The sequence below is a fragment of the Porites lutea genome, chromosome 4 (genome assembly GCF_958299795.1).
Source record: "Porites lutea chromosome 4, jaPorLute2.1, whole genome shotgun sequence".
In the NCBI taxonomy this organism is placed as follows: domain Eukaryota; kingdom Metazoa; phylum Cnidaria; class Anthozoa; order Scleractinia; family Poritidae; genus Porites; species Porites lutea.
The window spans coordinates 28,746,464-28,761,901 of record NC_133204.1 but is presented as its reverse complement, the minus strand read 5'-3'; the positions used below and the strand labels follow the sequence as shown (position 1 = coordinate 28,761,901).

Genomic DNA, 15,438 nt, shown 5'->3' with positions numbered 1-15,438 from the left:
TATGTAAACACATTACCGGTAAAACTATGACTTCATTAATAACACTTTGCGCGTTAAAATAAGCCAATAGTGTTTTGATAGGGTAGTTTTTTGGGATTGGCTAGAAGTTGAAGCTTGCTGACTCTGTAATCCAATCGCCATGGGATGCGACGTCACGTGTCAGTCAGATAAAAACCGTATTTTTATAAGAGTTATAAATAACCTGCTTCAAGCTAGCTATTACGAAAGGTAATCTTATAAACAGCCACCGATTAAAAGTTAATAAGTTCACACCACTAAAATGGGTTAGATCATCTACTGCTCATTCCACAAGAGTTCTCGATCGGAGAGGAAGCCGAAAGCACTTCAAAGTAACAGGTTAGTTAAAACCTTTAAACCCCTTGCGTGCATTTTAAGTTAAATTACATAAGAATACTGAATACTTTTCAAGGGCTATTTTCAGTTTACTTTCATGGTAATTTCAATAAGTTATCTTAAATCGTTTTTTAAAAAAATGAGACTTAGTGAGGCATCAGCCTCCGTTTAACCGAAGGTTAGAAATAAAATACGACGATAGTCACTTGATTGAAAGTCAATGGGTATATTTGACCGCGAAAGACTTATTTAAGACAAAGCATTTCAAAATTAAGAGACTCGACGTTTCAATTTACGATAAAATTCAAGTTCAACAATTACAGAATGAAAAAATGAAGTCTAAAAATTATTCAAATGTTAGATTGAAAAACACACTCATTTCATTTGTGATGACAGAAAAAATCAAGGGTTCAACTGATTTTCTTTCAAGAGATACATTTGTACGCGCGTTATCACTCAGATGTTCTTTTGCTGATGGATTCTTACTGAACACGGTGTTTTAATTAATACTTAAACAGTTAACACCTACTTCTATGACCGAATCGAAGGTGACGAAGATCGAAGATCAGAAATTTGTCACCAAATCTGAACCTCACGTATCCCAGGCTGGACAAACATTTGTACTAAAACCTTCGTTTTAAAAATACTAGTCTAACTCTTCTCGTTTCATTTCAGATCAATCAAGGCTAGGAGGATACCCAATCAAAATCTTAAGATGAAATACCTTGCGCTAGTTTGTCTTATCTTTGGCATTGCCCTACACATGACACAAGCAGCCCCTGCTCCAGGTAAAAGCATATATTGCCCACATTTGTCGTCATTAATTTTCTCTGTAACCAGCGAGGAGAATTTCTCAACAAGGTGATAACTTCCTTAATTCTCATATATCTTTTTCTTTGACTAAGTAGTGGTATTGCAAGGAGAAACTAGATGCTCATCACTACCGTTAGAGTTACTCAGTGTGTTAAGCTTTTCAAAAGCTGATGGTTCAACATTCTCTTGGGGGTGAAAACGTCAAATTTAACTTACTCTTGAAAACCAACGGGGAAAAGGCATGAGCCGTCTTACTTTAATTTCTTGTTTGAGAACACTGAACAGTTAGTTTAAGCAGAGGCGGACCATTAACCTTCTTATTTTTTTCCCTCTTTTTGCGATTCTGACGTTGGCATCGATCAATTGTATCATTTATTGGTTTCAGCACATCATTTGGCCATGAAAGAAATTTATTTGCAGTTAATATAATTCGAAACGAAAGATGTGGTTTCATATCGAAAAGTTTCAAAAGTATCATGTGAAACTGCTCTAAACAATCTGTTGCATGTTTAAAGTAAAAAAGACGCGACGCCTGTCTGGTTTAGAAAGACACCAGTTAATGTTTTTGCTAACATTACTAATTCAGTAGGAAAACCCTCAAATGCATGCTGTTATGGAACAAGTCAGTGACGAAATTATAACAACAGGGAGAAAACATGTATGCTGTCAAGAACATGTTAATACGTGTTGAAGAAATACCCTGTAATACAATCTTTTGATGCTTCGGAAGGACGTTTCCCTGAGGGCTTAAAACACAGCGTTTCGATTTGCCGTTAATGGTTTAAACTATTTATATCAATGCTGTGACACTAAAAAAACCCTTAGACAAAGTCTTTGAGATCCCTTTGGTAGACAAAGGCCAGCTTCAAAGCCTCGGTTCACACTAATTGTAAACCAGGAATCGAGACAAGGCTGTGAGATATTTTCGAATGTAACATATCTTGTGTTGATTTCGCCCTACGGAATCCGGAATCCGGAAAATTTGCTTGGGAATTCGGAATCCTGGGCTTTGGAATCCGGAACATAGCTCAAGGAATCCGGAATCCCACTGACGATCGGAATCTAGAATCCAAGTTCCACTGACAAAGACTGGAATCCAGTACATGAATCCGGGATTCAGACTGTCTTGGAAACCACTACAAGAGGCAATTCCATCCTGCTTACGAAACCGTAGCGCACAAAATTGGCCTTATTTTGATTAAAATACTAAAGGCGATTTCAACTTTACTGTCTTGATATCAACTTTCCAGTCTTCTTGACTATCACAGGCAGTGGATTGAATGAAATCCATAACTTTTAACTGGTACATGCTTATGTAATATAGCCACTTAGTTTGAAGAAACTGAACCGAATCTTTTCAGTTTCCCTTAAAGAAAACCACTATACCAGTCAAAAATGACTGCAAAAGAAAACTACAGAAAGAAGGCAAATGGCGCATAACGGCAATTTTTTAATAACTGTACTCTATGCTAAAGTTTTCTTTTCTTTCTTCTTTAAATTGCAGAGGAAGAAAAGAAAGAGGCTGAACCGAAAGACAATGGCGACATGGATGATGACATTGATAGCAGTGAAGGCGAGAAAAGTGACGACGATGATGAGGATGATGAGGATGATGAAGACGATGGTGAGGACAGCAGTGAGGGAGCAAAAGAGGACGAAGCCAAGGAAGACAACCCTGATGCTCCAGAGAAGGAGAAAGACGAAAAAGTAGACGATAAAGAAGAAAAGGAAGACAAGGAGGCTGAGAAAGAAGAGGATAAGGCTGCTGACAAAGAGGACAAAGAAGCTGATAAGGAAGACAATGATAAAGATGATGACGAGGACGAGTTAAGCGATCTTGACGATGAGGATGACGAAGATGACGAGGATGATGAGGACGAGGCAGATGATGAGGACGATGAAGACGATGAGGATGATGGTGATGATGAAGATGACAGTGAGGACAGCGATGAGGGAGGAAAGAAAGCAGACAAGAAAGAGAAGAAAGTAGAAGAGAAGAAGAGCGATGCCACCAAGAAGGAAGATGATGACGATGATGATGACGATGATAAAGATGATGATGATGACGATGATGATGACGACAAAGATGACGCCAAGAAGCCCGTGGAGAAGAAAGTTGAGGAGAAGAAAGTTGAAGAGAAAAAAGCTGATGCTCCTAAAGAAGAGAAGAAAGAGGCGAAGAAACAGTAAAGAAATTAATTACTTGACCGACAATCCCAGACAGTTATGACATACCACGTAAACGTTACATAAGCCATTACGTCAACAGTTAAGGAGGCATAGCAAATATGCAAAGAACACTTAATCCCATTCTAATTTTAAGGATGTTTTAGAGACAGAATAGAGAAAAATAATTATCTACTAAACCACTTGATTATAACTTTAAACAAGAGAAGGCAATGTTTAAAAGACGACTCTGTATTCTGTCATTTGCACAATGGCTTCACTTGCTCGAAGTTATGTATTCGTCAAAGGCTTCATAATAAAGTACTATTTTTGGATTGACTAACACAAAGAGTCCCGTTCCTTAATTCAATAAAACTGCCAAGGTTGACTTTGAACACTTCGAAGACCTCACCTTAAAAGGTCTTTGGTCAACATTTGTACCATATTTAAGATTTTTTTTAATTCACCTGAAACAGTACTTTTGGCGTCACAGATTTTAATTCATCTGATGACATGTAAAGTCTGTAATGATTTACTATTATATCAAGGGCAAGTTACTCAACAAAAACTTTGAACCAGATGATCAATTATCATGAATCACTGTTCTCCTGAATGCAGTACATTGGTGAGGGTGGGTTGCAGATGTTGAGGTGAAAAAACCTGAAAACAACTTCTAGATTAAATCGACTCCTTTTCCACCCTAAAATATAACCCCATTTTGGCACAACCTACCATGGTGGAAATCCAGCATGGTAATATGAGATGGTTGCCATTTGAAAGAACCAAACATTTTCCCAGATAAGACCTTCTTGTATGAGCCTCCAGCTCTAAAAAGTTATACACCCTAAAGCATATACTACATACAATGTTAAAGCCTGAGCTCTAAGAAAAATTAAGGGGAGCCCAGTGCCTGAAACCGATGAAATCCACATGCCATAGGCAGGTGCTTTGATAAAATCCATTTTGACTTCCTTAACCCCACCCAACAAACACTAGGGTGTTCATCACCTCAGTGGTTATTTTTTCTACATTATAAATACCTACTGGAGGAAAGGCCACAATCTACAGATGAACATGTGGTCATCATGAAGACTTGTTAACAAACTTGCAATGAAGCCAGTACCTTTTCCTTACATTTGGGGATTTCTCCAGACCTGATGAATGATCCATTACTTTAGTTTATCCCCCTAGTCCTACTCAGAAGACTGTGTTGTAACAATATACATGTGTATTGCCAGATGCCCTAAGGGGAAAGGTATAAAATAGATACAAGTTTGTTCAGCAAAATGTTGCCAAGTTTTCAAAGCAGATTTTAGTTAACACAACTCACATGTAATACCAGTGTCAAAACTGTGCCAGCTTGCCAGCAAGTACATGTAGCTTCTTTTGCAACGTTTTTTTGTTCGTTTGCTTGTTTTTTGCTTTTATCTATCAATCAAAATGCTCCAGCTCCTTTACAGAATAAGAGTTGAATGACATCACAAAACAGCTGCATGCTAAAGTGAGCAGATCTCCTTTGATGGAGAGCTTCCTCTCTCACTTTCAAACAGCTGCTGAATGGCCCATTAAAAATTCCATCAGTAAATCTATTTCAATCAATATACAACCAGATTCTAATCACTTTGGTTTAACTTGAGGATGATTTACGTGTATGTGTATATAGTGGTCTGCAGTGCCAGGGGTGGATTTAGGGGGAGGGTGTAGGGGGTGCCCACCCCCCCCCCCCCCCCCTGAGATGACCTTTGGTTTTCTAATACAACTGGTATTCTGCGAAAAAAAAAACTGTGTGGTTTATTGGTGTTGAAGTAGAGCAAGAGACGAGTGCACCACCTCCTAAAAAAATCCTGGATCCACCCCTGAGTGCTGTGCTGAATAAACTGTACTTGTAATCGTTTTTTGGGTAATTACTCCCTCTCTATTCCACACACCTATCCCTCTCCCACCCCTAGTTACAACTGTAGTTGGTTTTGCTGGACAATTGCCAAACCTGAAGCTCCAAAGCTGCAAATGCTTTTTAGTACTTTTCTAAGCCACCATTGTAGGACAGGAACATGAAACATCCTAATTTCATGCACCCGCTTTAAGGAGTATGTGAACAAAAGAAAACAAGTTTCTTTTCTTTTCTTTTCTACAATTAAATACAGTCCTTTCAGATTCAATGCCAGAATATTTTTGACAACATTTGACAAATTGTATAATCCATACTCTCCCCTCCCCCTTCCAGACAGAAGGCACTTTTGCCTTAGATACCCCATCCACCAGGAATTTCCATTCCAGGGGGTGCTTGTCATACCCCCACCCCCTGGGATCTCCAGGATTTGCGACAGAAACCCACGAAAAGAAATTGTTAGCCTGCCGTGCTTTGAAAGGTATCAGTCAGCATTTAAATAGAGTAATCAGAGGAAATACTATAATAATACTTTTTGCTTTTCTGCATTTACTTCCTTTTCTTGTGAGGATTGGCTTGAATAGCAACTTACTTATTTTTTAAAACAACTTATGTGTGTATTGAATTTTAGTAACACTTCAAGCAGTTGCAGGCAGTAAGAAGTGTTGTTTCAAGCAGTAAAGTTTACCGGTTACCGCCTGATAAGGAGAACACTGAATTACAGAAGAACTGTCATCAATCCTGCAATTCAAAGGTTTTTTCGCGATAGCTGAAACCATTTTTGGGCCAGGACACACAAGCTACAGCTTGCCCGAACGGCAAGCTGTAACACTGACTTTCTTTGCAACAAAGCATCCAGCCAACCGTAATTCTAAACAGTTTCTCAATGAAAATAATTATTCTTGTTTTAAAACACCAGTTAATAGTACAAGCTAGGAAGCTTTCTCAACAAAGCAGCTACACCCTACCCTTTGAGCCCGTGCCCCCCCTCCACCCCCCTGCTCTCTGTGGGGAGGGTATGGATATTTTCTAAAACTACACATTCATTGAAATTAAATAAGAGCATAAAGTTTAAAAAAGTGTGAAATCACTTTTTTTTAGTGGCTTTTTCGATTTTTTGAGATCCAAAAATGTTTCTACCATGGCAACATAATGTGAAAACTTCTCCTCTCTTTTCAGACAATGTATTAAGCCAGGAGCCCTGATTAAGTTCACATGTATGGGAGAAATCAATACTATTATCTGTGTTCCAGAGTTGGAGTGATAATTGTTTTGAATTCAAAAAGAAAGCAGCAAATCTATTAATTCAGGAAGAGGTAAGCTTATTTAGTTCTAAATTTTCATCCAAATCTTTGAATTTCCCGCCATCAGCCCAGCTGACCCATCATGTACTCAATGTGAGCCGTTTTAAAACAATAACCGGTTCATTACTGATTAGTGACTTAGCATACTGCGATGCTGACTTATAAATCAGCCAATAACTGACCAAATACGTATGTAAGTTAACTAAAACTCAGGAAAAAACTCACCATTGCATTGTATTATAAGAACGCGGCCAAGAACTTGAGTCGTCAAGTCACAACGATGTTGGCCAGCGGATAACTTCTATAATTTATTTCTTTTTGGTTCCCAGTCCTTCGTCGGTCATTCCCACGTGCGCTTCCAAACAACATGGCGAAATCGAAGGACAAAAAGAAAGAGAGCGAAAGTGGAGAAGCAAACGATACTACTGTTGACGAATCAAGGACTGAAGAACCTACCTTAGACTACGATGAGCTTGTTAAGAGAGTCTGTGCGATTGCAAAACCACTTGCTGGAAGAAAACTCACAAAAAGATTGTACAAAACAGTGAAGAGAGGTTAGCGTCATATTTCAGAAGGTTTGATTGAACTTCTAAATAAGAATATTATTATCGGATCATGTAGTCGTGATTCGCTTATAGATCCAACGATGATCATCAAAACAAAAAAAAAACACATTTTAGGTTACCGTATACAAGTACGATTTCTCGTGGTTTATTTAGAAAACCGTGCAAAGTTTATAAGTTGAAAGTTATCCATATCCGTTCCAGGGGTTCATTATGGTCCTAAATTAGAGAAGAATTTTTTTTGTTGTTGTTTTTGTTGTTGTTGTTTTTAAATCAAGGTTGGTCTTGATATTAAAATTTGAAGCATCAAGCCTTGTAAAAAATTACAAAATCTGCATAATATTGCCTAGCTGACATAAAACCGAATGGTGTTGTCACTGGTACAAGCACGTTTCAGATGATCAATAACATTATAATGCCTCTACCAATATACTGTTGTACAATACTTTGATGAATGTTAAGGCAAAAAAAATATATGGTCACTTAATTTGCTTAACACTTTAACTGTAATTTGCTCTGAATGATTACTTTGCAGCTTCTAAAGTTAAGAGTTTAAGAAGGGGAGTCAAAGAAGTAGCAAAAGCTTTAAGAAAAGGAGAGAAGGGGTAAGATTTTTTAGTGGTCTATGTGCATGGTCATTTTTGGTTAAAAGTAAGTTGACACAAATGCTACAGTGGAACCTCGATAATTCATTAAATAAAGAACCTCTATATAACTAAGCCCTTGATATAATGAACAATTTTCCTTACCCCAATAATAGTAAAATATATGGGAAAGAACCTTGATAAAGTGAACAAATTTTGCCAGTCCCTTGGCCCTTCATGATATCAAGGTTCCACAGTACTGAGTCACTTAAATGCATTGTTTTCATTGCAATCAAAACATGAGATATAGTGGAGATATACATGAGATATAGTGTCAAGAATTTTTAAGAAGGACTTGAGGTGAACAGATGAAGACAGACCAACAAAACAGTGTGTCCAGTGTTTGCTATGGTGTAGTTTATCAGTGGACTTTAAAGGAACAGTATCCCGTTACTGCTCATGCACCAAACTTTGATTTTTGGACAGGATGTCGCAAAATCAAAAGATGCGAGGAGAGTAAGAGAACCTTGAAAAATCCGTTTGCATCGCGCTTGGCTGAGTTCGATACTACACTAAAATGTCTCAGGATTACAGATCAATGATATATTGTTCCTGTTGAGTGTTGATTTGGGCGAAATCGGGATTTTTGGGGGTGACTTTTATTGCCGTTGGCCAGAGGACCAAAAGATGGGAAGCACCTTTATGGCGATTGAAGGCTCATTTCTTCTGCCAGCTTCCTTACAGACTCAGATAATTGTGAAAGGAATATGCAGAAATGAAACAGCAACAATGGAGACTATAAGAAAGAAACCATTGAGACATGGATGTGACTGAGGAGATCTTGTGGAATTAAGCTTCGTGAAGCAGAATGTTTCGCAACGATGCGTTAGTAAACTTTTAAATGAACCTCCCTACGGCCGACAAAATCAAACAAACAGGCGCTACTTGTTTAGAAAAACTAGTGCAACAAATCATAATATAATTTTTGACTAACCTTTGCAATAATTCATCGCATTGAGATTGCATTTATATATATATCTTTCAAATGTTTGAGGCTAGAACGAGAGCAAATCAAGCAAATATTACTGAACTTGGAACAATTGACCTCTGACACGAGTTTCACATTAGAAAAGCTGTTTTAAAGCGAGCGGAATGAGATTTTCGGGTCACGAGTGGCCCTGCTAGTGAAAAAATCGCGATAAGTCTTTGTGCCATGAGCCAAATTTTAAATAAGATGAAAAACTTCTTCGAAAGTCTAAAATATTACTTGAGAATGTAAACAACAAATCTCCGTTGGCGGTGCAGTCTGGAAGGAAATCTTGTCTAGTCAATATGACAGTTCTATTGTCTTTTGAAGAAAAAACAGATCACGCTCGCGTGTGCTCACAATCAGGACACTGTGCCTTTAATTCATGAAGAAATTTCCAGCTAGATTTCACAAATTTTAAGGTACACTCAACTTAATGTTCTATAAGTAAACCTGGTATTTATAGGCTTTGTTTCCTTCCAGCTATGAGTTATTGGCATAATCGAGACACAGCTTCTTACATGTATTTGTTTAAGTATTATGAAATTTGTTTGGATCATAGCTAGACTATTCATATCATTACTTCCATGCACTGGCAATAAACAAGTGTATAAACAAGGTTTGAATGAATCTTTCTTTAATTGCTTCAATTTGGAGAAAAAAATGGCATATTCTGTTTATCAGGCATCACTGCTTATTGAAAACTATCTTAAGCTGTAGTGTTACTGTTTACATTATGTATCTGAAAGAACTGTTTGCATGAAACTTACATGTACCTACCAGTATCTGCTATTAGACTGTAGAATTTTTTGTACATTTTACTTGATCAGTAAGTATATTGACAGATAAGTCAGTCAATAAGTTCATGATATTCTTTATAATCCTGATTAAAAAACGTCTCAGGTAAAAGGTATACTGAATAAACCATGATTCTGTTTGCGTTTTAGGTTCGTGGTTATTGCCGGTGATATCTCCCCAATTGATGTCATATCACACATCCCAGTAGCATGTGAAGACAACAAAGTTCCATATGCATATGTTCCTTCTAAGTTTGTGAGTCATGTTTATGTGTTTTAACCTTCACTGCAATATAAATTTATCATTAAGTGTAAGTACTGTTACAGGTGTAAATATTAATCTTCTACTCTGAATTTATATTCATTGAAACAACTCCTTCTTAGACAGACACTGTAATGGGAACTACTTAAATTGTCTAAGTCTTAAAGAGGTGTCCATCTTATACAAAAGTGACTAAAGAACTGCAGAGACCTTGTAAGGTTAGCGAGGTGTCCATCTCAATAATTTTTATAGAGGTGTCTGACAAGGCATTAAGTCACTATGTTGATGTAAAATTTGCTAGAGTGTTTCTGGACTTAATGAAAAAAATTCCTCACGAGTGAAGAACACATAATCAAGTAAAGGATACTGACATCTGTTAACTTGACCATGTGATACTCTTTTTCACTTGTTCACCCATCCCAGGGCTTGAAGAAAATTAGATTTAAAACTAAAGTAGCATCTTTGTCTTATTAATTAGCCTATGATTTAGTTAGAAGATGACTTGTCTGAACCTCCTGCCCAGCAACGAAATGAGCATGAAAAGTTATAGTCTGAAATGTCATCAGTCCCTTCCCCTCACCCCCTACCCCCCCCCCCCTTCCCCCTTGAGGTATGGCGAAGAGACAGATGACATATCAGACTAGAAAAGTTACATAGAAACCTGACAGGGCTTTTTTTTATCCCCACATCACTTAGAAGAACCTGTCAGAACCAGGTTCTTTTGAATTTTTAGCTTTGCCACTTCTCTGTTGACAGTTAAATGGTGTTTATAATTTCAGGACCTTGGGGCTGCAAGTCAAACTAAACGACCCACAAGTATCGTAATGGTGAAGTCCCATGATGATATCAAGGAACACTATTCAGAGTGTTTATCAGAAGTCAAGAGTCTCCCTCTTCCTTTGTAGATGTCTTTGAACATTTGCCACCAGAGCTGTTATTTTTTGTCATGATGTAATTGAAGGGGATGGGAAATAAGGCTCTAAATGACTCCTGGTCTAATGCCAAATTCTCCCTTGAATTAGCTAGCCTCAAACCAGGAAAACTGAAAGGAGAATCTAGCAGTATTTATCCCAAACATTTTTAATGAACCCTGTAATGTTAAAGCCCCTATGCATACAAATTCTCCAGACTGATCCAAATCAATAACTTAAAGAATTATAGTTAACGTAACCTCTCTCTTGATGATGTATTGATAAAATTGTTGTTTAGGAGAATATTGATGTTGGTCACTCTTAAGATATACACTGTACAGGATTTAAGTGCATTTACAGGAGCAAGTTTTGCATAAACGTTTAGCTTTGATTACTTTTGCAGGAAGAAAGGGTAGTCTAATGCTGACTATGTAAAAAAAAATGTTGTACATTAGAAACCAACATGTATTTTTCTTATATTTCTCTTGTCAATAACCCCTTCCTCCTAAAATTTACTTCTAAGTGAATTTATGTTACTGGTACATGTATGCAATTTTAAGTCAGTTTACTTTCCCTTGGTAGGGAAATGCATTTTTTTATAGCATGGAAAACAGAAAAAAATAAAATACATTTTTCTGAACACGTACATGAACCTGCCATTATTTTTTGTGTGTATATGTGCAAATGTTATATTTTGTTAGTTACAGTTGTATATTGTGCATACAATGTACGTCAGCTTGCCCTCCCATTACCGTGTCTGTTAGCAGTATGTTCAAATTTGATCCATATCCTGCATGGCGATTTTTGGTATGACATTTTTCCATTTTAAGGTTATTTTCCGATCCTTCAACATTGCATCAGACAGGGGGTGCAAAACTTTATATTGGGAGGGTCCGCCCTGAGGTCCATCCTCTTACCCTTTTATATGCCTTTTTGGACAGAAAAGGTACCCCTTTGGTATACCTTTTATTGACAAATGGTACCTCTCATAAACTAGTTTAGAACCCTGCGTTCGTTTCAACTGCTGCAAATGCATCGTCTTTTAAATGTGAATAAATCATGAAACCGGAAAGTTTTCTTGTCTTTTTTACAGCCATAAAGTGCCCCCTTTTAGGCCCTTCCACACACCGCAATGACAGATTTCCCCACCCTTTGATATAACCTAGGTGAAAAAGGTACCCCTTTCGGGCACTCTCAAAAATGGCCTATAGGGAGGCTCCAGGCGGAGTGGAATTTCAGCTTTCCAGCAAGGAACTGCAGAGGTGGCGATCCGCAAAGAAAAGAACAGGGAAGACTTTTACATACATTGGACGCTCTCTTAAGCTCTGCTTACAGCCGCCATGAAAATAAAACCCCGTTTCAACTCACAAGCTATGTAGGCCAGTTATTTAAACGGAATTTGTAGTCAGTGGTTAACAAAACCGCGCCCTAAGCCATTATTAGTTTGATCGACGCTTTTATCTAAATGCCATTTAAGGTGAACAGTTTCATTAAAGCGTATAGTGACTACGAAAGAAGTTTTTTTCATAAAATAACCCACATGCTAAGAAAGAGATCTGGAGGTCCGAAGATTTGCTAAACCGCGGTCTAAGTTAGACATGGTTTAAATAACCGTTCGACCCCGTATTTTTACATGTCCGTAAACGGGCGTGAATAGGACTGGGAAAAACTCGACTTCGCCGAGAAGGGGCCGTCATCAGCAGGGAGAGGAAACTGCTAGTAGGTCTTAGGGCCTGTTTACATGGAGTGGGGGACCCCGGTCTAGTGGGGTTGGTTTCTTTTGTTTTCACGTTCTGGGGGACACAACACAAAAGAAACCTACCCCACTAGACCGGGGTCCCCCACTCCATGTAAACAGGGTCTTAGTCATTATACAATTGGACAGGGAGAAAACTTCGCACAAGAACAATGCAAGCCGGAATGACACCAAACATCTGTCACCAATCGGAGGAAAAGATTGTTGTTGCATTCGACGTAAAACGTATTCAGATTGGGTTAATACAGATTGGGTTAAGAGTGTATGGGACAAATGTCTTAACAAGTGCGGCTCTGATATGAGTTTATGCGCTTAACTTTGCGCCTTTTTTGGTCTTTTACACTGACAAAGAGCTTATATTAGTTTTAAACTTACAAAACAATAATAACATACTAGCGACGAATGCGAAGCTGGCGGTTTTGTTTGGGCATCGCGGAAATGGGCGGGACGCGAGCTCATTTACGCGTGGGTCAAACAAAACCACCTCCGATCCCGCCGAAGGCTGAGGTAAACAACTGATCGATCTGCAAGACACTGACCGATCATGATATTTTACGATAACCGAGCTCAATAATTGTTTTTTCATTCGATCACCAAGTTTGCCTCGGGCGATCGAAAGAAGGAGCATTCTCGTCCCCAGAGCCCGTCGTTTCTTCGTCACGTGGTCTTGTAAGCCAAGTTGCTCTGGGGTTGCTTGTCTGGGGACGAGGATGAAGAAGGAGAAAAGCGTGGTATCGTTTACCCTTGGGCAGAGTATTATTTGCAGCCAACAGTTGGACGACATTTCGCATGAGCAGAACATTATTTGTAGGCAGTTGTTCGCAGGTCACGTTGTGGATTGTCAGCCAATAAAAAGGAAGAAAATTTTACATCGAATGATAATATGTTTTGTTAGTTATATTTTGCATGCAATGCAGGCCAGCGTGCCCTGCCTTCATTGTCTGTTACGACATTCCGGCTTTCATTGTTCTTGCGAAAAGTTTCCCCCTTATTCATTTACTAAGACCCACTAGCAGTTTCTCCTCCCTGCTAATGAAGACCCAATACGAAGTCGATGTTCCCCCGGCCAGTTTTACTTCCTCGGGCATGCGCCCAGCAAATGCCCTGCTTTACATGACGTCGCGTCCGCCATGTTAGTGTTTTAAAACAATAAAACGGCGGCCACGTTGAACCTTTTTCTTATGTAGAAACTTTCTTTTGTTCCGAAAAATTGGCCTGGCGGCTGTCCACGGGAGAGAAAACGCTCTGTTGGCTTTATTTTTCTTTGCGTGCATATGAACATCTCTGTTCTTTTCTGTGCTGAGCGCCACGTCCGCTGTTAATCGCACCTGGAATATCACGTGGTAGGCGGGCATCATGTCTTAACAAGTGCACTCTGATATAATTTATGCGCTAAAATCTTCGCCTTTTTTGGTCTTTTACGCTGTCAAAAAGCCTAAGTCTTAAACTTACAAAACAATAATAACACAAAACGAAAATGCAAAGCTGGCGGTATTGTTTGGACAGCGCGGCTGTGAGCTCATTTACGCGATGGGTAAAACAAAGACCACCAAGAAGAAGAGCTTCCCTAAAATAAATCCTTGCGGATATATTTTCAAACATGCGATCGACCCTGGAGAGAAACTAGAAGATCTGTGAAAAGGCTGGAAGAAAGTAATTGATCACAACTTGTGCTTGAATGGTTGCACTGGAAAATTTTAAAACAAAATTTATGAATAACATGAATGTATGAACTATTTGAAAGAATTAACTGTTCCAGTTAGAATTACTTAAAATAAAGTAAAATTAACAATGGCATTTTTGATCAGGAACGGTTTTTGGAATCGCCACAGACAATTTCTTCAACAGAAAACTAAATATGAGACACATTGATCCATTGCAGTGATGGGCCAGACTTCTTTCTATTACACGTTATAACGTAGATTAGTTTCACAGTTTCGCGCATTATTATCTCTTTTTAACGAGCTAGAATTTTTGAACAATTGTTACGTAAGACTAGAGTTTTCTAAAGAGGCCTCTTAACTTTTGGAGAGAAGACATATATGCAGTTTGGATTCTTCCAAATTGTTCAGGCTAATGCCATTCAAGATTCCCAACTTTATCAGTCGCGAAAGATTCAGCATAAGAGACAACGGGGACGAAATAAATGTCATTCCACACATCGTTAGCATATCAGTAAGAAATTAATTACCGCTAATTGCAGAAATAAAGTCTTTCTCGATTTTTCCAACCCAGCAAAAACCCAGCTCCGAACAATTTTACTGTGCGATTGAATTTTTAAATTGATTACACCACCCTTAGATAAACACATTCTCGCACGTACTCTACCTCATCCCGCACATAATGATTATGGACTCGTCAGTTCCTTAATTCCGCTTTTGCATTTATAATTCTCCAAATGTTTAATAAGTTAGATACAACTAATTTGACGCCAAAACGTCTCTTAAATATTTCGCAATTTAATTTTTTTCTTTCAGAATAGACGAGGTTTCGTTGCGATCTGATTCGTTTAGAGAATCATGCACGGATACCAGACGGATACCTGTGTCGATGGGATCGCCATTCAGAACTAAAATCGAAAGCAGCACTTCTGAACGCTCAGGTTGATGCTTATCTTATTAGAGAAACAGCCTCTTCAAACTCAAAATATAGCGATGCAAGGAAATTTTAAGTTGCACACCAGTTTTTATTGGTGCTGCATGGTGAAAAGGTTTTTCGATGTCGGTATGCCCACTTCACCTACAACGAATCTGGTCTCAGATGTTCCACCAAAAGGTGTTTAACCTTTTACAGGGGATAAATGTATATCCACTGGATTGCGCAATTGGTTCCCCGCGTAATACTCATTCGCTGGAGAGTGATTTATCCAGTAAAAAGCACTGGGCCCGAGTTGAAGAATACGTGAGAGTCGAGGACTTCGCTTGCGAGTCCCACGCAGAACAGGTGCAGGCAGGAACAAAGGGAATGGGCAATAAAACAACAAAAAAATCCTGCAGGTGTTTGAAAAGGTTTT

General features: G+C 38.5%; 3 protein-coding genes across 4 annotated transcripts in view; 2 read left to right on the top strand and 1 right to left on the bottom strand.

Moving 5' to 3' along the window:
• LOC140933222 (uncharacterized) overlaps positions 1 to 3,847 on the top strand; it is a 100,066-nt gene extending 96,219 nt beyond the window's left edge. Inside the window, exons 1-3 of one of the 2 annotated variants that reach the window (XM_073382740.1) lie at positions 240 to 357; positions 1,030 to 1,142; positions 2,672 to 3,847. In XM_073382740.1, the coding sequence (XP_073238841.1) occupies positions 1,070 to 1,142; positions 2,672 to 3,357 (759 nt within the window). In that variant the 5' untranslated portion in view covers positions 240 to 357; positions 1,030 to 1,069 and the 3' untranslated portion in view covers positions 3,358 to 3,847. Of the gene's footprint in view, positions 1 to 239; positions 358 to 1,026; positions 1,143 to 2,671 lie in introns of those variants that run through there. The other variant, XM_073382739.1, reaches the window with a different exon arrangement.
• LOC140933221 (adenosine receptor A2b-like) overlaps positions 1 to 4,512 on the bottom strand; it is a 70,619-nt gene extending 66,107 nt beyond the window's left edge. The window contains exon 1 of the mRNA XM_073382736.1: positions 4,378 to 4,512. The gene's annotated coding sequence lies outside the window, so the exon portion shown is untranslated. The remainder of the gene's footprint in view (positions 1 to 4,377) is intronic.
• Positions 4,513 to 6,856: 2,344 nt separating this feature from the next.
• Positions 6,857 to 11,315, top strand: LOC140935252 (H/ACA ribonucleoprotein complex subunit 2-like protein). Its single transcript, XM_073384794.1, has 4 exons — positions 6,857 to 7,079; positions 7,624 to 7,693; positions 9,647 to 9,752; positions 10,538 to 11,315. The coding sequence occupies exons 1-4, from the start codon at positions 6,893 to 6,895 to the stop codon at positions 10,661 to 10,663; spliced, it is 489 nt and encodes a 162-aa protein (XP_073240895.1). The 5' UTR covers positions 6,857 to 6,892; the 3' UTR covers positions 10,664 to 11,315.
• The last annotated feature ends 4,123 nt before the right edge of the window (positions 11,316 to 15,438 follow it).